General features: G+C 46.7%; 1 protein-coding gene across 3 annotated transcripts in view; it reads right to left on the minus strand.

The window, feature by feature from the left end:
• LOC110535307 (ras-responsive element-binding protein 1) overlaps positions 1-26508 on the minus strand; it is a 70953-nt gene that overhangs the window by 22851 nt on the left and 21594 nt on the right. For 2 of the 3 annotated variants that reach the window (XM_036934931.1, XM_036934932.1), the window contains exons 2-3: positions 5060-5188; positions 4640-4875 (exon numbers count right to left, since the gene is read on the minus strand). In XM_036934931.1, coding sequence (XP_036790826.1) covers positions 4640-4875; positions 5060-5188 — 365 coding nt within the window. Of the gene's footprint in view, positions 1-4639; positions 4876-5059; positions 5189-15230; positions 15336-26508 lie in introns of all 3 variants that reach the window. The other variant, XM_036934933.1, reaches the window with a different exon arrangement.

Genomic DNA, 26508 nt, shown 5'->3' on the forward strand with positions numbered 1-26508 from the left:
CTCAAGTCTGTTTCACAGCCCAACATCTTGCTGGCTTCCACTCAAGTCTGTTTCACAGCCCAACATCTTGCTGGCTTCCACTCAAGTCTGTTTCACAGCCCAACATCTTGCTGGCTTCCACTCAAGTCTGTTTCACAGCCCAACATCTTGCTGGCTTCCACTCAAGTCTGTTTCACAGCCCAACATCTTGCTGGCTTCCACTCAAGTCTGTTTCACAGCCCAACATCTTGCTGGCTTCCACTCAAGTCTGTTTCACAGCCCAACATCTTGCTGGCTTCCACTCAAGTCTGTTTCACAGCCCAACATCTTGCTGGCTTCCACTCAAGTCTGTTTCACAGCCCAACATCTTGCTGGCTTCCACTCAAGTCTGTTTCACAGCCCAACATCTTGCTGGCTTCCACTCAAGTCTGTTTCACAGCCCAACATCTTGCTGGCTTCCACTCAAGTCTGTTTCACAGCCCAACATCTTGCTGGCATCCACTCAAGTCTGTTTCACAGCCCAACATCTTGCTGGCTTCCACTCAAGTCTGTTTCACAGCCCAACATCTTGCTGGCTTCCACTCAAGTCTGTTTCACAGCCCAACATCTTGCTGGCTTCCACTCAAGTCTGTTTCACAGCCCAACATCTTGCTGGCTTCCACTCAAGTCTGTTTCACAGCCCAACATCTTGCTGGCTTCCACTCAAGTCTGTTTCACAGCCCAACATCTTGCTGGCTTCCACTCAAGTCTGTTTCACAGCCCAACATCTTGCTGGCTTCCACTCAAGTCTGTTTCACAGCCCAACATCTTGCTGGCTTCCACTCAAGTCTGTTTCACAGCCCAACATCGTGCTGGCTTCCACTCAAGTCTGTTTCACAGCCCAACATCTTGCTGGCTTCCACTCAAGTCTGTTTCACAGCCCAAAATCGTGCTGGCTTCCACTCAAGTCTGTTTCACAGCCCAACATCTTGCTGGCTTCCACTCAAGTCTGTTTCACAGCCCAACATCTTGCTGGCTTCCACTCAAGTCTGTTTCACAGCCCAACATCTTGCTGGCTTCCACTCAAGTCTGTTTCACAGCCCAACATCTTGCTGGCTTCCACTCAAGTCTGTTTCACAGCCCAACATCTTGCTGGCTTCCACTCAAGTCTGTTTCACAGCCCAACATCTTGCTGGCTTCCACTCAAGTCTGTTTCACAGCCCAACATCTTGCTGGCTTCAACTCAAGTCTGTTTCACAGCCCAACATCTTGCTGGCTTCCACTCAAGTCTGTTTCACAGCCCAACATCTTGCTGGCTTCCACTCAAGTCTGTTTCACAGCCCAACATCTTGCTGGCTTCCACTCAAGTCTGTTTCACAGCCCAACATCTTGCTGGCTTCCACTCAAGTCTGTTTCACAGCCCAACATCTTGCTGGCTTCCACTCAAGTCTGTTTCACAGCCCAACATCTTGCTGGCTTCCACTCAAGTCTGTTTCACAGCCCAACATCTTGCTGGCTTCCACTCAAGTCTGTTTCACAGCCCAACATCTTGCTGGCTTCCACTCAAGTCTGTTTCACAGCCCAACATCTTGCTGGCTTCCACTCAAGTCTGTTTCACAGCCCAACATCTTGCTGGCTTCAACTCAAGTCTGTTTCACAGCCCAACATCTTGCTGGCTTCCACTCAAGTCTGTTTCACAGCCCAACATCTTGCTGGCTTCCACTCAAGTCTGTTTCACAGCCCAACATCTTGCTGGCTTCCACTCAAGTCTGTTTCACAGCCCAACATCTTGCTGGCTTCCACTCAAGTCTGTTTCACAGCCCAACATCTTGCTGGCTTCCACTCAAGTCTGTTTCACAGCCCAACATCTTGCTGGCTTCCACTCAAGTCTGTTTCACAGCCCAACATCTTGCTGGCTTCCACTCAAGTCTGTTTCACAGCCCAACATCTTGCTGGCTTCCACTCAAGTCTGTTTCACAGCCCAACATCTTGCTGGCTTCCACTCAAGTCTGTTTCACAGCCCAACATCTTGCTGGCATCCACTCAAGTCTGTTTCACAGCCCAACATCTTGCTGGCATCCACTCAAGTCTGTTTCACAGCCCAACATCTTGCTGGCTTCCACTCAAGTCTGTTTCACAGCCCAACATCTTGCTGGCATCCACTCAAGTCTGTTTCACAGCCCAACATCTTGCTGGCTTCCACTCAAGTCTGTTTCACAGCCCAACATCTTGCTGGCTTCCACTCAAGTCTGTTTCACAGCCCAACATCTTGCTGGCTTCCACTCAAGTCTGTTTCACAGCCCAACATCTTGCTGGCTTCCACTCAAGTCTGTTTCACAGCCCAACATCTTGCTGGCTTCCACTCAAGTCTGTTTCACAGCCCAACATCTTGCTGGCATCCACTCAAGTCTGTTTCACAGCCCAACATCTTGCTGGCTTCCACTCAAGTCTGTTTCACAGCCCAACATCTTGCTGGCTTCCACTCAAGTCTGTTTCACAGCCCAACATCTTGCTGGCTTCCACTCAAGTCTGTTTCACAGCCCAACATCTTGCTGGCTTCCACTCAAGTCTGTTTCACAGCCCAACATCTTGCTGGCTTCCACTCAAGTCTGTTTCACAGCCCAACATCTTGCTGGCTTCCACTCAAGTCTGTTTCACAGCCCAACATCTTGCTGGCTTCCACTCAAGTCTGTTTCACAGCCCAACATCTTGCTGGCTTCCACTCAAGTCTGTTTCACAGCCCAACATCTTGCTGGCATCCACTCAAGTCTGTTTCACAGCCCAACATCTTGCTGGCATCCACTCAAGTCTGTTTCACAGCCCAACATCTTGCTGGCATCCACTCAAGTCTGTTTCACAGCCCAACATCTTGCTGGCTTCCACTCAAGTCTGTTTCACAGCCCAACATCTTGCTGGCATCCACTCAAGTCTGTTTCACAGCCCAACATCTTGCTGGCTTCCACTCAAGTCTGTTTCACAGCCCAACATCTTGCTGGCTTCCACTCAAGTCTGTTTCACAGCCCAACATCTTGCTGGCTTCCACTCAAGTCTGTTTCACAGCCCAACATCTTGCTGGCTTCCACTCAAGTCTGTTTCACAGCCCAACATCTTGCTGGCTTCCACTCAAGTCTGTTTCACAGCCCAACATCTTGCTGGCATCCACTCAAGTCTGTTTCACAGCCCAGCATCTTGCTGGCTTCCACTCAAGTCTGTTTCACAGCCCAACATCTTGCTGGCTTCCACTCAAGTCTGTTTCACAGCCCAACATCTTGCTGGCTTCCACTCAAGTCTGTTTCACAGCCCAACATCTTGCTGGCTTCCACTCAAGTCTGTTTCACAGCCCAACATCTTGCTGGCTTCAACTCAAGTCTGTTTCACAGCCCAACATCTTGCTGGCTTCCACTCAAGTCTGTTTCACAGCCCAACATCTTGCTGGCATCCACTCAAGTCTGTTTCACAGCCCAACATCTTGCTGGCATCCACTGCATTACAGACGTTTTCTCCACTATATAGTGTATAGTGTGTGGTAACAGAGGTCAAGAAACATCCTTCATTCATTCTCCTGCGAGTGTGTGTGTGTGTGTGTGTGTGTGTGTGTGTCCATACTGCAGGATGAACATCAAGAGAGAGGGAGAGTGGTGGAGTTTCTGTTTCATACCTTCCGGTCTTTCATATAGTCCTGCTTTGACTATATCAACCAATGACTTTCAAATGCAGTTAAAGTGAATTGAGTTTGAGGCTTGCAGCAAAATATACATAACGACTGCTTGTTTAAAAGGGGAAAGCTCAGGGGAAAGCTCAGGGGAAAGCTCAGGGGAAAGCTCAGCCAGGCAGACAGACACAGTTTAGACACCATTTCCTTCTCTCTGCTACTCTTTCTAAACCACAACCCAGTGTGAACTCTGCAAGCTGGCCACTAGTGAAAACCTCTTCACCTGCTAGCAAGCATTGACCATACAGCTGTGTGCGGCCCATGCTAGAGCTGACATAATCTGGTGAATTACATAATCGTCTGTAAGCCGGTTTCCTCAAGTGGCGAGAGCCTGAGAATCAGGCCACTCCTGCTAAAGGGAAGTGAAGTACACTATGTATGAAAGGGAGGGTGGGCCTAAAGCTCTGGTTCTGGATGGCTCTTGTTCCAGGCTGTGTGTGTGTGTGTGTGTGTGTGTGTGTGTGTGTGTGTGTGTGTGTGTGTGTGTGTATGCTTCATAACTGACACCTGTTTGTCCTACACCCGAGCGCTACGGGCCCCAATCCCAGGCTTTAAAAGGAGCCATGTGACCCAGGCCGGGGGAAGACAGAAGGGAATTGAGAGGCAAGGAGAGTTATGGACCATTTGTTGCTACTCGTTTGAAAACTGACACACACACACACACACACACACACACAACTGTACCTCACTGTTGGCGCCTAGTCAGAAACATCAGGTTTTACTTTATGTCGTGTTGTGTTTCTTGTTGTGATGTGTGTTTTGTCCTATATTTATATCGTATTTATTGTTAATCCCAGCCCCTGTCCCCGCAGGAGGCCTTTTGCTAGGCTGTCTATTTAAGTAAGAATTTAATGTTTAATGTTTTAAATACATTTAAAAAACACTTGATGAAAAAACAATGTGATGCTAAACAGACTCAGCCTCGTCCCTGTTCATTTTGTGTGTGTGTGTGTGTGTGTGTGTGTGTACCGTGGTGTTCCTCCGGGCGTTGCGGTTGACACTAGGGGGTCTGGGCAGGGTGGTCTTGCTGATGGGGGTGGAGGGTGTGGAAGGCTCCAGGGCTCCGTTGAGCTGGCCTGCATTCATCACCGTCGACAACATGGTGTTGATGGATGACAAGTCCACGCCTTCCTCCTCTGTCATATTCTCTCCATTTTCTCCAGCCATGCCTTCCTCCTCCTCTTCCTCCATCGCTCCGTTACTCCCTGGGAAGAGCGAGGAAACCGCCGTTAGCACACACACACACACATACACGCAAACACACACACACGCGCAAACACACACACGCAAACATACACACACACGCAAACACACACACGCACACACAGAAGCTAACACACACATAAGAACACTCAAACACGGACACACAGGCACACACACCACCCTGACCTGTGTGTTTGTCCTGTGTGTGTGTGGAGTCAGGGGTCTCCTGCTCCTCCGAGTGCTCGGTCTCTCCAGCGCTCAGCTCGACGCTCACTCCTCCCCCCGGACGCGTGCTCTCCATGGTGCTCTCCATCACTGCAACAACACAAACATACACACAAACTTAGTGACATGGGACAAACACACAAACTTAGTGACATGTGACAAACACACAAACTTAGTGACATGGGACAAACACACAAACTTAGTGACATGGGACAGACACACAAACGTAGTGACATGGGACAGACACACAAGCGAAGAAGGTTTTTTTTAGCTAGCTATTAGCATTTTCCCCTGCCCAAAGATTTTTAAGACACTGATGCCACACACACACACACACACACGCACACACAACACAACACACAACACACACGTGATCAAGAACAGGAGTCAGAAGATGGTAAATTAAGTGAGTATGCAGTGCACTTCACAGTGTGCACTTGAGCATAGGGTGGCTTATGGAGTGGCAGGAGGACTTAGAGGGGTTGAGGGGGGGTTGCGGTTTACGCAGGGAGGAGGTGGTGGAGGAAGAGGTGAAGGAAGAGGAGGTGTAGGGTGACCTTGTGATTGGGAGAGAGAGAATACTGACTCGATGCCCAGTGGAAAAGAGTTGATGTCACTAGCTAGATACGATAGCCTGTGTTTTATGACACTCACACCTGTTTCGTATGACACAAGAGAGGGAGGGAGGGAGGGAGGGAGGGAGGGAGGGAGGGAGGGAGGGAGGGAGGGAGGGAGGGAGGGAGGGAGGGAGGGAGGGAGGGAGGGAGGGAGGGTAGAAACCGTATTTCATTCCTTCCATCCTCAGCATTGCAAAACTACTTCTCTCTAGCAACAAAGCAATCACCGCAGGCCACCAGGATTCAAGTAACCCCATAAGCCCCCACACCACTACCCACCACAGGAGGTTTGTGGCACCTTAATGGGGAGGACAGGCTTGTGGTAATGGCTGGAGTGGAATGGTATCAATTACATCAAACACAAGGGTCCATTGGCTCCGTTCTAGACATTATTATGAGCCGTCCTCCCCTCGGCAGCCTCCACTGATACCCACTCACCCAAATACACACAGGTTCAATCCCTTGGTTTCCCCATCCTCTCTCCACACCCTGTTGCTTGGAGCGCCCAGTCCCCAATGGGAGGGTTTGGGGAGCTAATCTCTCCAACTCCATGCTGGACTGGTGCTTTCTGTACTACCCCCAGGCCCATCCTGTATCCTGCACACATCCCTAACTATGACTAAGGTAGTTAGTTGGCTATGGAGCCCCAACTAATACAGACAGTGACTGAGATACAGTTAAAGGACAGGGAGGGAGGGGAGGGGAGATAGGGAGGGAGGGAGGGGAGATAGGGAGGGAGGGAGGGAGGGAGGGAGGGAGGGAGGGAGGGAGGGAGGGAGGGAGGGAGGGAGGGAGGGAGGGAGGGAGGGAGGGAGGGAGGGAGGGAGGGAGGGAGGGCAAAATAGAGGAGAGGAGGATGCAAAAGAGGGGAAGGAAAGAAAGAAAAAGGGGGGTAGAGCGAGGGGGAGGAGATAAGGAGAGATACAACTGCAGAATAAGCAAAAAAGGGAAGAGGGAGGAGAGAAAGAGAGAGGTAGTCAGAAGTCCCCCCTCCTGTTAATTGCGGCTTTCCGTTCACAGTCCCACAGGAAGCTCCTCTACGGTCCAGGCCACTTCCTCCTCCTCATGGAGGGGTGGAGTACGTGTTCTAGTCTCTACATGTCTCGTTCCTCTACATGGGTTTAGTGTGAGTCACTCAGAAAACCAAAGTGGATGAAAAAGGGAGTGGGAAAGAAATGGATGGAGGACAGGAGTTGGGATGATGAAGAGAAAAATAGATGAGAGAACAGAGAGGAGAGGAAAGGGAACAAGGGTCTGGGAAACAGACACTGGAGTAGCAGAGAGATAGACAAATACAAGATGAGATGGAGGAGAGGAAGGGGGGCAAAAGGAGGAGAGGGGGAACGAGTGGGTGAGAGAGGTGAGCTTAAACAGACTGGTAAAGGCTGGTTATGTTTTTTAGTGACCCACGGGAGTGAGCAGTGACGTGACATGACAGACGGTAACATGGCCTAAGCAGGTGCAGTGTGACGGTCCCCTCTGATAGGGTGTCTTGCCGTTACTGCATCCTATGTACAACATATTTGTATTTTTTCATTGACAAAAATGAGTCATGCAGGATATAAGAAACACAACCCTCCCTGGTGTTGCAAGTAACACCATGCACAGACGTACTGAGCCCTTTCTCAGGACAGTATTGCATCATGCATCAATGAATGAAAGCTACTGGACTAAAACCAGTATTGTTGAATAAATAGCCTTCAGTAGCCAACGGAGTAGCAGCACTAACTAGTAATACAAGTGGTCATATCAAATAGTGGGGGGGTTGGTTGGCCATGGGGGGGCTAACCGCTAAACGCAGATCTCAAGCTTAGCCGTGGATTTGTTTTATTTCATTAGCCCGAGCATCATCCCGCACCCTGATTGGTGGATCAAACACTTGGGCAGCACTTTTTATGGCCTGCTAAAAATGAACTGCAACAGATGGTGGGAACAGGGAAGAAGGAGAGGAGGAGAGGCTTGAAAGAGAGGGATAGATGGAGGAAGGAAAGAGGGGGAGAAGATAGAGGGAGGATAAGGAGAGAACGGAAGAGATATCAAGACATAGAAAGGGTAGTTGAAGAAATTAAAAAAGGCAGAGGGAGAGAGTAAAGCGAGAGAAAGAGAGATTGCACAACGGTTGGGCTAGGTTTCCAGATTTCTGTTGTGATGTTTTCAGAGTAGGCGATTGGGGCAGACTGTTGCACTTGTTTGGAGATTCCAACACACGCTCACAGAGAGAGAGTAGCGCATGTTACAGGAGAGGTGCGTGTGCATGTGTGTGTGTGTGTGTGGAGAGGACGGTTGAAGGGGGGCAGCAGTGGCTGCTGTTACTACATCTGTTCCCAGCCATCACTCTCACTCCGGCTTTGACACCCCCCCCCCCTCCCCATATCCCCCTATCCTACACACACAAACACACACACCGCGCTGCCCGACCCTGACATCCTGACATTCTTGCACATCCTTGTAAAACAATAGCAGGGGAGGTCACAATGTGGGAGTCAAGAGAGAAACAACTTTGTGTGTGTGTATGTGCGTTCGTGCATTTGTGTGTGCATGTGCGTGCATGTGCGTGTGTGAGAGAGAGTGTGGAAGTTACACACAGAGATGGAAAAGTTGCCACACTGTGCCAAAGAGCGGCAAACAAGAATGCCTCTCCTCTTCTCTCCTCTCCGCTTGTCGAACCTTGGGCCCCTTCGCACTCCCTCCCTCTCGCAGACTCCTCCCACCTCCATTTGCTCTCAACCCTCTCCTTCCGTCTCTCTCCATCTTGTTTTGTCTGCCTGCCTGGCCGGGCCCCTCCCTCTTCCCTCCATCATCTCTCACACTCCCTCTCCTTTTCCTCTATTCTCTTCTCTGTCACCTTCTGTCACTCGGTTTGACCTGACTCTAAACATCTGTATCGGTTGATGCATTTTGTTTGCAACACTTTATTGTTGTGTTCTTTTATATATTTATATTGTATCTTACTCATGTAACAAGCTCAGTTCATGAAGTTGGATTGATTCATAGAAGTATTAGGTTATGCAATCAATTCTTCCCATTGATTATTGGAAACTGTAGCAATTTGTTTTAGGTTTCAAGCCCTATGTGAAAATACTCTCAATCAATCAACTTGCAGCAACCACAGAGGTTGACCTAAATATGACACCGCCACCACCTTCCACACACAGTCAGTCAGCCACCAATCTGGCAACAGCATCAGTCACATGACAAGGTCAGAGGGGTGGTGGGCTAGAGGGGACACCTGTGTGTAAACATAACGCTGGTGACAAATCACTTGTTCTAGAGTGGGTGGGTGACACGTTTCCACTGCCTTAAAGCCACCCTTCATTCTCCATGACATTATTCAAGTATTAAAAGGTGTTAAAACCAGGGATAACTCTGCCTCACATTTATCAACTGAGCCATCCGCTCAGGCTACAGTTCAGTGACTAATACGTTATATAGATTGATAGACAATGGGCCGCGAGCCGAACTGCCAAAACTGACACATGCTCTTCACAGCAAACAGTGGGGAGATTTGCTTCATCCCTGCACTAACAAAGCTGTATTGTTAATAATCCATTCACCTTTTGGCCCTTTTGGCCCTTCCAGACTAGCTAGCTAGATAAACGAGAGTAGAGAGAGAGAGAGAGAGAGAGAGAGAGAGAGAGAGAGAGATAGCGAGAACCAGGTCCAGTCCAGTCATTGTCAGATCAGTGATCAAATCAAGGATTGGAGGGAGATAAGAGGAAGGAAGCAACAACGCATTTTCAAAGCATTCCAACAGGGTGTAGTGAAGAGTTATCTCGCGAGAGGATGTGTGTGTGTGTGTGTGTGTCTGTGAGTGTGCGTGTGCGTGTGCGTGTGCGTGTGCGTGTGCGTGTGTGTGTGTGTGTGTGTGTGTGTGTGTGTGTGCGTGCGTGTGTGTGTGTGTGTGTGCATGTGTGTATGAGAGAGAGGGGGAATTCTATATCAAGGCTGGAGAGGGAGAAGGGAGGGAGTGAGGGAGTGAGAGGTGGAGGGATCCGTGACCATATGTTGGCTATTTATTACCTCCCCTCCTAACGGTCTCTCTCCTCCTGACACCATGAGAAGTCAACGTTCCCTCTTAAAGGTCTCTAACGGTCTCTCTCCTCCTAACACCATGAGAAGTCAACGTTCCCTATTTCTAGGCGGTTTAGGGTTAAGGTTAGAATTAGTGTTAGGGTTAGGAGCTAGGGTTAGGGTTAAGGTTTGGTTTTCGGGTTAAGATTAGGGTAAGGATTGGGGGTTAGGGAAAATAGGATTTTGAATGGAACTGAATTGTGTGTCCGCACAAGGTTAGTTATACAAGACTGTGTGTGTGTGTGTGAGTGTGTGTGTGTGTGTGTGTGTGTGTGTGTGAGTGTGAGTGTGTGTGAGTGTGAGTGTGTGTGTGAGTGTGAGTGTGAGTGTGTGTGAGTGTGAGTGTGTGTGTGTGTGTGTGTGAGTGTGTGTGAGTGTGTGTGTGTGTGTGTGAGTGTGAGTGTGAGTGTGAGTGTGAGTGTGAGTGTGTGTGTGTGTGTGTGTGTGTGCGATGTGATAGAACAGTAAAGTACAGTATAGTACAGTGAGCCTGCCTGGCCCGCCTGTGTGGATGTGAACTAACTGGCTGGCGTTTAGACAAAGTGGTGGAGCATGACGCTCGCCTCAATCAGAACAGGAAGCACAGACTCCCCAGCTACACGAGAGACAGCTCTCCACTTCCCGCTCTCTGCCCGTGTTTGTGTGTCTGATTGAGGAAGAGTGTTCTCCCTCCCGCCCTACTGGCTCGTGTTTGTGTGTCTGATTGATGAAGAGTGTTCTCCCTCCCGCCCTACTGGCCCGTGTTTGTGTGTCTGATTGATGAAGAGTGTTCTCCCTCCCGCCCTACTGGCCCGTGTTTGTGTTTGTGTGTCTGATTGATGAAGAGTGAGTTTTTAGAGGACCACCCTTCCCCCCCGTCATCTGCTTTTCTTTCCTCCTCTGGTTCCCCCTCCTTCCTTCGCTCTCTCCCTCCTTCAGCTCACACTCAGCTGCCATTACCCATCTTCCCTGCTTCCCTTCCTCCTTCCCTTCCCTCCCTCGCTCCCTCCCATCTCTCTGGCTACCCTACCCTGACTTGTTGCTCTTACTCACCCAAACACAGATGCAACAAGTAAAGATAATTCACACGCACTTTCAACCACCCACAGCACATCCAGCTACTTGCCTCGAGCTCCCTCTCACAGTGCAAAGGTCAGCGTGAAGGTACAGTACTGTTTACATTACAGAGGTAAGGAAAGGGGTGAAGGCATTTAGGGACGGACAGAGACTCTTTTCTTCATCTGCTTCCTCTTCCTCTCAATCCATGACCAATCCTCCTGTGATTGTTTTTCCCCTCCATCGTCTCCTGTCCTCCTCTCTCCTACCTCTCTAGCTGTCTCTCTGCATCTCTCTTTCAGTTGCTTCCTCCTCTTTTTCTATTGGGTTACTATAATAGGGTAAGGTTAGCCTACACCCAGGGTTGAAATGCTAAACGAGCGCAAGGTTAGGCTATATGGCTGTGTTTAGGTAAAAAATAATGTGTCCAAACTTTGACAGTATCTATCTTCCCATGTGCTGTGCTCAGGTCAATATATTACCTGTGTCTGGGACTCCAAAGAATCAATGTGAGCTAGCTAAAAACATCAGTTAACTACTCAGAGTAGAGATCCGCTACCAGAGTGGTGTTGATGGGGCTGTGAGGTTAGGAGGGAGGGAGGGAGGGAGGGGCATCAGCCTCTGTAGAAAGGAAGCTGTCCCCTCAGGGACTATTACACACACACACACACAGCTAGCTCACTGTTTATCTTCGTTTACAATCTGTAGAAACTATGAAAATAGAAAGGTTCAGAACTGTTGTGAAACATCACAGCACAGTTGAACATTATATGGCAAATATGAATCAAAAAGATAGATGGGAGGGGATGAGGGTAGCTGAACGATGGGACTAAAAACAAACAAAAGACAACTATTGTAAAGTATTCTGTGTCCGTAAAATGTATATAGTATATAGTATGTATAAGCTGGAAGTAGAAGCCTAAGTGTCGTTGTCTAATAGTTTTGTCCAATTAGGGATGGAATGTTAGGGTTAGGGGAAGAAATGTAAGGAAAATATACATTTGACTATTTTACTATTTAAAATAATATATACAGTGCATTTGGGAAGTATTCAGAGCAATTAACTTTTTCTTACGTTACAGCCTTATTCTAAAATAAAAAATATGTGAAAAAAATGTTCCTCATCAATCTACACACAACACCCCATAATGACAAAGCAAAAACAGGTTTTATACATTTTTGCAAATGTATATTTGAAAAAATATGTATTTACTTAAGTATTCAGACCCTTTGCTATTAGACTCAAAATTGAGCTCAGGTGCATCCTGTTTTTATTGATCATCCTTGAGATGTTTCTACAACTTGATTGGAAGCCACCTGTGGTAGATTCAATTGATTGGACGTAATTTGGAAAGGCACACACCTATCTATATAAGGTCCCACAGTTGACAGTAAACCAAGCCATGGAGGTGGAATGAATTGTCCGTAGCGCCCCAAGACAGGATTGTGTTACGGTACAGATTTGGGGAAGGGCACCAAAACATGTCTGCAGCATTGAATGTCCCTAAGAACACAGTGGCCTCCTTCATTTTTAAATGGAAGGAGTTTAGAACCACCAAGACTCTTCCTAGAGCTGGTCACCCGGCCAAACTGAGCAATCGGGGGAAAGGGGCCTTGGTCAGGGAGGTGACCCGATGGTCACTCTGACAGAGCTCCAGAGTTCCTCTGTAGAGAACCTTACAGAAGGACAACCATCTCTGCAGAACTCCACCAATCAGGCCTTTGTGGTAGAGTGGCCCGATGGAAGCCACTCCTCAGTTAAAGGCACATGACAGCCCGCTTGGAGTTTGCCAAAAAGCACCTAAAGGGCTCTCAGACCGTGCGAAACAAGATTCTCTGGTCTGATGAAACCAAGATTGAACTCTTTGGCCTGATTACAAAGTGCCACATCTGGAGGAAACCTGGCACCATCCCTATGGTGAAGCATGGTGGCGACAGCATCATGCTGTGGGGATGTTTTTCAGCGGTAGGGATTTGGAGACAAGTCAGGATAGAAGGGAAAGACGAACAGAGCAAAGTACAGAGAGATCCTTGATGAAAATCAACGACGCTCTTCATTCAACCTGACATAGCTTGAAAGAATCTGCAGAGAAGAATGGGAGAAACTCCCTAGACACAGGTGTGCCAAGTTTGTAGCGTCACACCAAAGAAGACTCGAGGCTGTAATCACTGCCAAAGGTACTTCAACAAAGTACTTAGTAATGGGTCTGAATTCGTATGTAAATGTGAAATTTCAGTGTTTATTTGTAATACATTTGCAAAAATGTATAAAAAACAGTTTTTGCTTTGTCATTATGGGATGTTGTGTTTAGATTGAGGGATTACATTTTTAAAAAATGGCCTTATTAACAAAATGTGGGAAAAGTCAAGGGGTATGAATACTTTCCAAATGCACTGTATATAAACTCAGCATAAAAAGAGACGGGACGCCAGGGACCCTGGGCATCTTTCTTTTGGTGTTTTTCAGAGTCAGTAGAAAGGCCTCTTTAGTGTCCTACGTTTTCATAACTGTGACCTTAATTGCCTACCGTCTGTAAGCAGTTAGTGTCTTAACAACCGTTCCACAGGTGCATGTTCATTAATTGTTTATGGTTCATTGAACAAGCATGGGAAACAGTGTTCAAACCCTTTACAATGAAGATCTGTGAAGTTAATAGGGTTTTCATGAATTATCTTTGAAAGACAGAGTTTATATATTTTTGAAATATATGTGGGATTGGAAATGATACAATTACATTGATAGAAGCCACAATCCACCCCCATAAAGAAATAAAGTAATCAACGGCATTTCTCTCAAAGATCTGGATTCTGGTGTGAACAAGATGGGAGGAGGGAAGGGGGAGATCAACCAACCACAAAAAATGTCTGACGTAACAGGCATAAGAGAAACGCCTGAGCTGAGTTTCCACATCTGGTTTTCAATGGAAAAGGAAGCTAGGTTGAAAATAGCTGTATCCCTGAAAACCGGAACATCCGGTTGTTGGTAACTCCTCTTTGGCTAGTCAGGACCAGCCAATTATCTCTCTCTCTCTGATGCAAAATTACTCTGTCTCTTCACACACATCAAGTGATTTCAAAATGCACCAGTCTAAAGCCAGGATGTTGACAACATTAATAATTCATTTATAGGCCCCTTTACAATTAAATTACTTACCCTTAAGTAATGTTGCAGCTGCATGAAATGTGTAAATAAGATACTGTCAGTAGCCTATACCTAGGTCTAAATATGACACCTAACAGAACTGACAGATTAGTAAAACAAGCAGGCAGAAGAAAAAAACACCCTCGTCACTGATCAAATGGTTCAGTCTTGACTCCCATCGACTGATCAAATGGTTCAGTCTTGACTCCCATCGACTGATCAAATGGTTCAGTCTTGACTCCCATCGACTGATCAAATGGTTCAGTCTTGACTCCCATCGACTGATCAAATGGTTCAGTCTTGACTCCCATCGACTGATCAAATGGTTCAGTCTTGACTCCCATCGACTGATCAAATGGTTCAGTCTTGACTCCCATCGACTGATCAAATGGTTCAGTCTTGACTCCCATCGACTGATCAAATGGTTCAGTCTTGACTCCCATCGACTGATCAAATGGTTCAGTCTTGACTCCCATCGACTGATCAAATGGTTCAGTCTTGACTCCCATCGACTGATCAAATGGTTCAGTCTTGACTCCCATCGACTGATCAAATGGTTCAGTCTTGACTCCCATCGACTGATCAAATGGTTCAGTCTTGACTTCCACCGACACTGGGGGAGGTGCGAATAACATACTGCCGATAAGGCAAAGAGTGACTGAAAGTGACTGAAAGTAAGTTTGTGTGTGTGAAATCTGTGGGACTTACCTACACAGGTGTGGAGGTGGGGTGTTTGAGACCAAGAATTGAGAAAAAAGGACTCCTCTTCTCAACAAAGGCACAGATAAATAAAGTGAGGGTTGATATGGTATGATAGCATGCCATGCACATAGCTCATACCTGAAAAACGTAAAGGAAACTAAGGAAAACAATGGACTAAAAACAATGCCGATTTCATCCCAAATCGGTAATGAGGGCGAAATGAGTCTTTAGAGTGCCTTAAACGTTTACTGTTCTCCATCTCTGTCTACAGAAAGCAGTTGCTTTATATCAATTGCTCTTAAAAATGTAATAAAAAGAATGGAAGAAAATATGCAATGAAAAAATGAAAATGTCAAAAAGGATGATGATGATGATGATGCATCAAAGAGGAAGAAAAGTAGACATGCTGAATGAAGAATGAAGCTTAACATTCGGGGGTTGAAAATGTGCAAGGACAGCCCTCAGTGTATGGGGACTTAAGAGTTAAGAGGTGGGATGGAGGCATGGAGGCAGGTAAAAGAGGAGGAGGTCAAGAGGGGGAGGGAAGAAACAGCCTTATATTTACCCGTCGAGAGACCAGGGCAAAAAGGTGTCTGGGCTCGGAGCTCAGGGCTGGGGGGGAGACGACGGCCTGCCTGCCCACCTCGAGTGTCAGCACCCACTGATCACACTGCAGGGAGAGCACAGAGACCGCCGTCAATACACAGTCATGTCGTCTGCATGTACAAACACACACAACAACAGAAACAACAACAGCCTTCTAAGCATGCACTGATGGATTGCGGGCCACAATTCATTGTGTGTGTGTGTGTGTGTGTGTGTGTGTGTGTGTGTGTGTGTGTGTGTGTGTGTGTGTGTGTGTGTGTGTGTGTGTGTGTGTGTGTGTGTGTGTGTGTGTGTGTGTGTGTGTGTGTGTGTGTGTGTGTAGACTCAGAGCAGGTAGACTTTGGTTTCTGGTCTTGTTAAGCTGTAAATAAATCAAACAACGTCCCGTGTGCTGTTATCACACGACGTCACTGAGCACCAACACACACATCCTGCCCCACAGCTAAACCCGGAAACCATGGCCCCTTGACCTGATGGGATTCAGTCAAGTCATTAGAAAATAGGCCTACTGCGGGATGGCGAGGCAAAGCGGAGGCCCAACCAAGACACTCATTCTCATTAAGGCATTTATTATTTCCAACAAGGCAGACTAGCACTGAAGCCTTCTGACAGATGATTATTCTGGTAATAGGTGAGGTAAACACAAGGATGGGTGGACACAAGGAGAGGACATTACAGTGCAGAGCCACCGACAGATTATCTACTTTGTAAAAGAGGTTGGGGGGGGGGGGGGGGGTGCTAAGATGAGGGAGCAGGGTAAAGTAGAGACAGAGAGAGAGAGACAGAGGGAGAGAGAGAGAGAGAGAACAAAGGATGGATAAGAAGAGGAAAAGCTGGAGGGAGGAAGGAGAAGATGGCTAGCTAAAAGAGGACAGATAAGACGAGTAAGTATGGATGAGAGACAGGGATGAGAGAGGGAGAGAGGAAAGAGCTAGAGAGGGAGGGAGGGAGACGAGGAAAGCAGGGAACAGTGGGGAGAGAGGGAGAGAGAGAGAGAGAGAGAGAGAGAGAGAGAGAGAGAGAGAGAGAGAGAGAGAGAGAGAAAGAGAGAGAGAGAGAGAGAAAGAGAGAGAGACAGGACAGAGATTATCAGATTAGTGGCTGATAAGAGCTCCTAATTAAGAGGCAGAAAGAGAGGCAGTTATCATGGGGCCGGGAGGAGACATTTTAGGTTCAAATTCCTTTTTAGCCACTGCACTGTGTGCAAGCATCTTAAACCCTGTTCACATCAAATGCTACAGGTGCGCCCTGGCCTGCATACATGCTCTCTTCCGAGGGGACCAACTGTGGCCTGGTGTCAGAGTCCAGTCCAGTAGAACGGTGTCAGAGTGCAGTCCAGTAGAACGGTGTCAGAGTCCAGTCCAGTAGGACGGTGTCAGAGTGCAGTCCAGTAGAACGGTGTCAGAGTGCAGTCCAGTAGGACGGTGTCAGAGTGCAGTCCAGTAGGACGGTGTCAGAATCCAGTCCAGTAGGATGGTGTCAGAGTGCAGTCCAGCAGGACAGTGTCAGAGTGCAGTCCAGCAGGACGGTGTCAGAGTGCAGTCCAGTAGGACAGTGTCAGAGTGCAGTCCAGTAGGATGGTGTCAGAGTGCAGTCCAGTAGGACAGTGTCAGAGTGCAGTCCAGTAGGACGGTGTCAGAGTGCAGTCCAGCAGGACGGTGTCAGAGTGCAGTCCAGTAGGATGGTGTCAGAGTGCAGTCCAGTAGGACGGTGTCAGAATCCAGTCCAGTAGGATGGTGTCAGAGTGCAGTCCAGCAGGACAGTGTCAGAGTGCAGTCCAGCAGGACGGTGTCAGAGTGCAGTCCAGTAGGATGGTGTCAGAGTGCAGTCCAGTAGGATCACTGTGCGTGCTGCGTACGTGATGCAGCTGTCAGACAAAGTGACAAGGGGCCATTTCCTGTATCTGAATCTCACACTCACACCTCCTTGGTGAAGGGCACTGCTACTGTGGGGCAAAGAGTTGAAGAGGGGATTCACATAATAACTTAACCTACAAATAAAACCCAACACAGAAGCTTGGTGTATAACAGGCTATATTGCAAAGAGGTGCTGACAAAGTTATCGCTACAGACGATAATCCAATAACATAAGTCATTTAACAGACGTTTTATCCAAAAGCAACTTACAGCCATGCGTGCGTACATTTTTATGCGCGTGTGGTGCCAGGAATCGAACGCACTATCCTGGTGTTGGAAGCACCACACTCTACCAACTGAGCTACAGAGGACCCTAGAGATGACTAGCTACAGATCACTACAGAGGACCCAAGAGATGACTAGCTACAGATCACTACAGAGGACCCCAGAGATGACTAGCTATAGATCACTACAGAGGACCCCAGAGATGACTAGCTACAGATCATTACAGAGGACCCCAGAGATGACTAGCTACAGATCAATACAGAGGACCCCAGAGATGACTAGCTACAAATCACTACAGAGGACCCCAGAGATGACTAGCTACAGATCACTACAGAGGACCCCAGAGATGACTAGCTACAGATCAATACAGAGGACCCCAGAGATGACTAGCTACAAATCACTACAGAGGACCCCAGAGATGACTAGCTACAGATCACTACAGAGGACCCCAGAGATGACTAGCTACAGATCACTACAGAGGACCCAAGAGATGACTAGCTACAGATCACTACAGAGGACCCCAGAGATGACTAGCTATAGATCACTACAGAGGACCCCAGAGATGACTAGCTACAGATCAATACAGAGGACCCCAGAGATGACTAGCTACAAATCACTACAGAGGACCCCAGAGATGACTAGCTACAGATCATTACAGAGGACCCAAGAGATGACTAGCTACAGATCACTACAGAGGACCCCAGAGATGACTAGCTATAGATCACTACAGAGGACCCCAGAGATGACTAGCTACAGATCATTACAGAGGACCCCAGAGATGACTAGCTATAGATCACTACAGAGGACCCTAGAGATGACTAGCTACAGATCATTACAGAGGACCCAAGAGATGACTAGCTACAGATCACTACAGAGGACCCCAGAGATGACTAGCTATAGATCACTACAGAGGACCCTAGAGATGACTAGCTACAGATCATTACAGAGGACCCAAGAGATGACTAGCTACAGATCACTACAGAGGACCCCAGAGATGACTAGCTATAGATCACTACAGAGGACCCCAGAGATGACTAGCTACAGATCATTACAGAGGACCCCAGAGATGACTAGCTATAGATCACTACAGAGGACCCCAGAGATGACTAGCTACAGATCACTACAGAGGACCCCAGAGATGACTAGCTACAAATCACTACAGAGGACCCCAGAGATGACTAGCTACAGATCACTACAGAGGACCCCAGAGATGACTAGCTACAGATCAATACAGAGGACCCCAGAGATGACTAGCTACAAATCACTACAGAGGACCCCAGAGATGACTAGCTACAGATCACTACAGAGGACCCCAGAGATGACTAGCTACAGATCACTACAGAGGACCCCAGAGATGACTAGCTACAAATCACTACAGAGGACCCCAGAGATGACTAGCTACAGATCACTACAGAGGACCCCAGAGATGACTAGCTACAGATCACTACAGAGGACCCCAGAGATGACTAGCTATAGATCACTACAGAGGACCCTAGAGATGACTAGCTACAGATCATTACAGAGGACCCCAGAGATGACTAGCTACAGATCACTACAGAGGACCCCAGAGATGACTAGCTACAGATCATTACAGAGGACCCCAGAGATGACCCCAGAGATGACAGAGGACCCCAGAGATGACTAGCTACAGATCACTACAGAGGACCCCAGAGATGACTAGCTGCAGATCACTGCACGTCTAAAAGTCACAAGTATACTGTATTAGGCCTACACACTTTTGTGTGTAAAAGTGTTATTGCTACATGCATTGTACCCCAAAAAAATGTCATTAATAAAATAACATAATTAACCGTGCTAATTGAGAGTGGTGCCAGCATCTAAACTGAGCTGTCCAAGGTGTTTAACACCTTGTTTCATCAGCAGGCAAAAACTGTTAGCCTATGTTGCTTGTCATACTAAGACACGCTAAACCCATGGAGGAACCTAAGGCCATCTAGATCGTCTGCTAGTAAGTAGCCTAAAATAGCTTTATTTTATGTAAGATAGGCAATTCTTGTCAAACCCAGAGAATTTAGAGAACAGTCTTGTGAAGACAATATAAACTTTACAGGATGAGGATGTGGAGTAGAGCTAGAGCCAGTGACTACAGTGTGTACTGTGTAAGAATGCTGCTGTGCTGTTCTCGGGCTGGTTGACAGGCACAGACAAGTGCTAAAGCCTGGAGGTTTGAGACCAGAGCAGTTGGCACAGAGAGTTATCACTTTCTGCCTGCTCTACACGACAGCATCCCCACTATATCAATTACAACTGGGAAAGATGAGAGAGAGAGAGAGCGAGAGAGAGGCAGAGAGAGAGAGAGAGAGGCAGAGAGAGAGAGAGAGGCAGAGAGAGAGAGAGAGGGGCAGAGAGAGAGAGAGAGAGAGAGAGGGGCAGAGAGAGAGAGAGAGAGGCAGAGAGAGAGAGAGGCAGAGAGAGAAAGGCAGAGAGAGAGAGGCAGAGAGAGAGAGAGAGAGAGAGAGAGAGAGAGAGAGAACGAGGAAGCAAGAGGGTGTGGGGGAACAGACTGATGTAAAAAGGAAGGAGGCAGAGAAAGATGAAGTGAGAGAATGAGAGAGAAAAAGGGAGGTGAAAAAGACAAATGGTTTTGCAGCGCACGTCCCATTAAGAGGTGGAGGCGGGGAGGGAGAATCTGGACAAACTAGACGAGCCAGTTTCGTCCATTATGGTTTAGAGAGGAAGAGAGCCCCGTGTCTGTTTCCACAAGCTCTCTGCTGCCGCCAGAGCGGAGAAGCTATCTGCTCATTGGCTCTCCAGTCTAGTCTAACCCATGCTACAGGATAACAAGATGGGGGAAGGTGGATGCCTTAGGATAAGCCACGCCTCTCTCTGGTCTTAGCATCCTTATGGAGACTAATGGTGCACCCAACTACAGCATGGTGACTACTTCAGGGAGATGGCCTTGTCCAATGAGAAAGACAATTCTAGTGAATTTTTTATTTTTTAAAAAGTTTTTAAAGAAACTTTGACATAATTAGTATTATTATAATTAAGTTGCTTATTTGTGACTTGGCAATGTATATCTAACTTGTGTTTTGATCAACAACATGAGGAATTGAGTAGGGAATGTTTTATGGTGTTTTTTATTCCACTCAGTTCCAATTTGGTTTCAACATAGAACAACAGCATCTTCATTTGAATACATTTTCGTTCAGAGCAACAATGACAGCAATGCAAAATATAAGTCATCTGACCAACCAGCACATGTGGTATGGTAATTCTTAATGTGCTCTGAGTTCCTTGTATGTGTGTGTGTGTTTGCGTATCTGTCATACTCCATCAGATAAGCATTTAGTGGCAGCTGAGCTTCTTAAACTTCCTTTTATACTACATCAATGAGAAACAACAAGTTGACCTCTGTGCTTTCAGGTTCCCCTTTTCTCCTCAGTGTTGAGAACGCACAGAGATGCAACTTTTCAAACAAAGTCTCATGAACTGTGAGAAGACTGATCCATGTGAATCCTGAATAGAGAGTTGTGAAACCAGTGAGAAGCGGTGCGTAGAGAGATTGTGGTTGGTGTGAGGTTAAAAGAGTCTCTCAAGATGACTAGCTAAAGTCTCACGTTTAAACCTGAAGCGCATTATGAGAGGATAACAGTTCATTAGAAGATCTAGCCTATCGCCACCATTCTGACTCCAGCCCAGATTGTTTGTACTGTAGCCAAAAAGCAGCTTAGTAAGCTTTTTAAAATAACTTCCCAGATATAATATTAATTTAGAAACTATTGGAATGTTAAAATTATGTATAGTATAGTATGGTTGATAGGAGGGGTTGGAACCGTTTCAGGGAACAGAAACAGAACCTGGAACGAAAGCGATCTATACTGTTCCAGAACAGAACAGTTATTTTAAAACCATGGGAACTGGTTAATAATGTTCTTTTACATTTCATGCATTTTTTTCTAGTCCCACAACAAAATGCATACGCAATGCCCTGACTGTGTCACTCAGAAATGTATTCCAGTGTCTTCCTACAAGCTTGTGGGTGTTTAAGCTACCTGCCTCTCCCCCATCTGATGCATAGGCTGACATTACAAGCTTGATTCAGAAGGAGAGAGATTGTTTATTAGCTAAAGAAGAATGGATTAACTTTTTCAATGCTAGTTAAGGGACCTATAGGCCTAATTATCATGTTTCACATTGGATTTATTAACTACAAAAAGATAAGACATGTTTTTAATTATGGTGCCGCTCAGGGCACACACAAGCTTGTTAGCTAGCTAGCTCAAGCTTGACAGCGAGCAAACTCAAAGAACATTCAAAGTTCCTCCTCCTAGGTATAACTTTGTGGACCCAATTCAGATAATGCATATCATAACAAGATCCCTGGCACTTCAAGCCTCCTTCAAGCCTCCTCAACCCACTCTCTCCCCACCACAGCAGGTTGGTGCCACCTTAATTGGGGACAACGGGCTCGTGGTAATGACTGGAGCGGAGTCAGTGGAATGGTATCAAATACATCAAACATGGTTTCCAGGTGTTTGATACCATCCCATTTGCATTATTCCGGCCATTATTATGAGCCATTCTCCCCTCAGCAGCTTCCACCGCTCTCTAACTGCAAAAAAAAAAGTGCATCGTGCGCCACAGGCCACACTTGTCTTTCTATCACGCATGTAAACAACTAGCTTGCCTGCTCTAGCCGCACTGATTGGTCAAGTCATTTAATGAGCTAAATGTAAAAAAAGAAAATAAAAAGGTTGATTTCACAGGTTCAAAAAGGAACAGAAAGAAACAATACAAACCAGTACTTTTTCTTGATTGGAACATGTTGAGTACTTTATTTTGCTGGTCGGAACAGTGGGACAAAATAAAACATTTTGGGAACGACTGGAAAATTATTTTAGTTCCACCCCCTGTTCGATAGTATGGTTGATACAATTATGGGAAAATACAGTATATTACATTATACAGTATATCCAAGGCTTTGGGTATCAAAAAATATGAGCGTTTACCACCAATTAATGTAAACAGGGTTTTTTGTAAGCTAAGCAAAAGAGGACGGCACTATTATGAGCATTTACACCATTTCTCTGAGCATTTACACCATTTCTCTGAGCATTTGCACCATTTCTCTGAGCATTTGCACCATTTCTCTGAGCATTTGCACCATTTCTCTGAGCATTTGCACCATTTCTCTGAGCATTTGCACCCTTTCTCTGAGCATTTGCACCATTTCGTGAATCATGCATGAGAGCACCATTTCGTGAATCATGCATGAGAGCACCAACTGTTCTGGATGACTGTGTGATCATGCTCTCCATAGCCGATGTAAGACCTTTAAACAAGTTAACATTCACAAGGTCTCAGGACCAGATGAATTACCAGGACACGTCCTCAGAGTATGTGCTGTCCAGCCTCCAAGTTTCTTCACTGATATTTTCAACCTCTCCCTGACCCAGTCTGTAACACCTACTCTGTGCCCAAGAACGCCAAAGTAACTTGTCTAAATGACTATCACCCCCTGGGCACTCACGTCTGTAGCCATGAAATACTGGTCGTGGCTCACATCAACACCATCATCCCAGACACCCTGAACCCACTCCAATTCACATACCGCACCAACAGATCCACAAATGATGCAATCTCTACTGCACTCCACACTGCCCTTTCCCACTTGAACAAAAGGAACAACTACGTGAGAATGCTGTTCATTGACGACAGCTCTGCGTTCAGCCCCATAGTGCCCTCAAAGCTCCTCCCTAAGCTAAAGTCCCTCGGACTGAACAACTCCCTTCTGAAACTGAATCCTGAGGGCATCAACACATCCTCCATGCTGATCTTAAACACAGGGACCCTCAGGGGTGTGTGCTTAGTCCCCTCCTGTACTCTCTGTTCACCCACAACAGTATGGTCGTGCATGACTTCTACACCATCATTAAGTTTACTGACAACATGGCTGTGATAGGCCTGATCACAGACGACAATGAGACAGCCTATAGGGAGGAGGTTAGAGACTTGGCAGTGTGGTGCCAAGACAACAACCTCTCCCTCAACGGAGCTGTAAGACAACGGAGCTGATCGTGGACTACAGGAAACGGGAGAGCAGAGCCCGCCCCTATTCACATCGACAGGGCTGTAGTGGAGTGTATCGAGAGCTTCAAGTTCCTCGGTGTCCACATCCCTAAGGATCTATCATGGTCCAAACACACCAACACTGTCGTGAAGAGGGCACGACAACACCTCTTCACCCTCAGTAGGCTGAAAAGATTTGGGATGGGCCTTCAGATCCTCAAAAAGTTCTACAGCTGCACCATCAAGAGTAACTTGACAGGCTGCATCACCGCTTGTGTATGGCAACTGCTTGGCATCCGACAACATGTGCCATAGAGGGTAGTGCAAACGGCACCGTACATCACTGGGGCCGAGCTACCTACCATCCAGGACCTCTATACCAGGCGGTGTCAAAGGAAGGCCCAAAAAATTGTCAAAGACTCCAGTCACCCAAGCCACAGACTGTTCTCTCTGCTACCACACGGCAAGCGATGCACCAAGTCTGGAGCCAACAGGAACCTGAACAGCTTCTACCCCCAAGCCATAGACTGTTCTCTCTGCTACCTCACGGCAAGCAGTACAAAGTCTGGAGCCAACAGGACCCTGAACAGCTTCTACCCCCAAGCCATAGACTGTTCTCTCTGCTACCTCACGGCAAGCGGTACCAAGTCTAGAACCAACAGGACCCTGAACAGCTTCTACCCCCAAACTATACAACTTCTAAACAAAACTGCTAAATAGTTAATCAGATGGCCACCCATACTACCTGGATTGACACTTTTTTTACACTAGTATAAGAGAGTCTCTCTTATACTGACACACTGAACTCTAACCACACACACACATACTTACACTGACTCTTCCACACACACTACACACGCCCAAACATACACTTTCACACTCCCCACACGCTGCTGCTACTGTCTAGTATATATCCTGTTGCCTAGTCACTTTATCCCTACCTATATGTACAGTACATAGCTACCTCAATTACCTCGTACCCCTGCACATAGACTCTGTACTGGTACTCCCTGTATATAGCCATGCTATTTTCTACTCCCTATAAATAGCCATGTTATTTCTATTCATCATTTGTTTCCTTTATTCACTGTGTATTTATACCTCATGTCGCTATTTCTATATACATTGAACATGAATATAAACCCAACACGTGGTGTTTCTCACGTTTCATGAGCTGAAATAAAAGATCCCTGAAACTTTCCATAGGCATAAAAAGCTTATTTCTGTAAAATGTTGTGCACAAATTTGTTTTATGTCCGTGTTAGTGAGCATTTATGCTTTGCCAAGATAATCCATCCACCTGACAGGTGTGGCATATAAAGAATCTGATTAAACAGCATGATCGTTACACAGGTGGACTTTGTGCTGGGGACAATAAAAGGCCACTAAAATGTGCAGTTTTGTCACACAACCACAGATGTCTTAAGTTTTGAAGGGAGTGTGCAATTGGCATGCTGACTGCAGGAATGTCCACCAGAGCTGTTGCCAGATAATTTAATGTTAATTTCTCTACCATAAGCCTCCTCCAACATAGTTTCATAGAATTAGGCAGTATGTCCAACTGGCCTCACAAACACAGGGGAGGTGCAACTCAATATTAAGAATATGTTCCTAATGTTTGGTATACTCAGTGTATATATTTTGTATTATCTTTAATTTGACATTGTTGGAAAAGGACCCGTAAGTAAGCACTGTTAGTCTACACCTGTTCTCTACGAAGCATGTGACAAATAACATTTTATTTGGATTTGAAAAAACTGTCAAGCTGCCCAACGGCACAGACACACACACACACACACACACACACACACACACACACACACACACACACACACACACACGTCACAGATTGAGCGTGGCATAATAGGGTTTGGGAACAAGAGTCCTTGGCAACGCGAGGGCTCAGCTGTCAGACAGCCACAGGTGCCTTCGACAACCAGAGACTTTTAGGGGCCTTTCTCTCCTCCAGGAGAAAACCCAGGCTTTATTCAAGCCCTAAATGGGACATATGCTACCTTGGCTGGGGCTACTGGGACTGCTGGGGCTACTGGAGCTGCTGGGGCTACTGTTGGCCTGACTCCCCAGAGTGGGGACTAGTTTGACAGACTCACATGAGCCTGGTTAGAGGGGTGGGGTGGGGGGGGCATGCTCAAATTCCTCCACATCTCCAGTAGTGGATGATATGTAGAGATGATCCTACAATATACTGCTACTCTATTGACAAAGCAACATGCTAACACATCTGCTTTAACACAGTAGTACACACAAAGACTTTAAGGCCTATATCATATAAGTCAACGTATATTGACATCTAGGGCTATTCGCAGGTGGAAATGTTAACCAACATATTCACACAGTCACACACACACACACAGTCACACACACACACAAAGACCCCCCCCCCCCCCCTCCCCCCGCACACACTGACACACACAGTGATGTTGTGTTGGGTGTGTGTTACAGAGTGAGAGTGCAGATGCAGATTGTGTGCTGACAGATCCCATGCAGCCCCACTGACAGCTGTGTGGAGAAAAGGCACACGCAGTCCACCAACCAACAGCACCCACCAGATAGCTAGCTGTCTGTACTGTACTGTGTGCCCTTGGTGCCACAAACACAACAGCTACACTACAAGCTAATGTTACCCAGTAAGACTCACAGATGTAAATCGCTGCCAAAAGTGATTCTAACATGTATTGACTCGGGGGATTGAATACTTATGTAATCATGATATATTAGCGTTTTGTTTTTCATAAAAGTTTTACAAATGTTAGACTTTTTATTTCACTTTGACATTGGATTATTTTGTGTAGGTCGTTGACAAAAAAACGACAATTAAATCCCACCTTGTAACACAACAAAATGTGGAAAAAGTCCATGGCTGTGAACACTTTCTGAAGGCAATGAAAGCTAATGCTCATTTCAACCTTCCTACAAATTAACGTGACGATAAAAGGGAGTGATTCATTTCCAAAGATAACTTTTGAGTTCCTTTAGCTGGGTGTGTGGGTGTACGTGTGTACTGTAGTGTTGCCTGAAGCAAGGTCTTCTCTGAAAGCTGGG

This window comes from Oncorhynchus mykiss, chromosome 11 (genome assembly GCF_013265735.2).
Source record: "Oncorhynchus mykiss isolate Arlee chromosome 11, USDA_OmykA_1.1, whole genome shotgun sequence".
Taxonomy (NCBI): domain Eukaryota; kingdom Metazoa; phylum Chordata; class Actinopteri; order Salmoniformes; family Salmonidae; genus Oncorhynchus; species Oncorhynchus mykiss.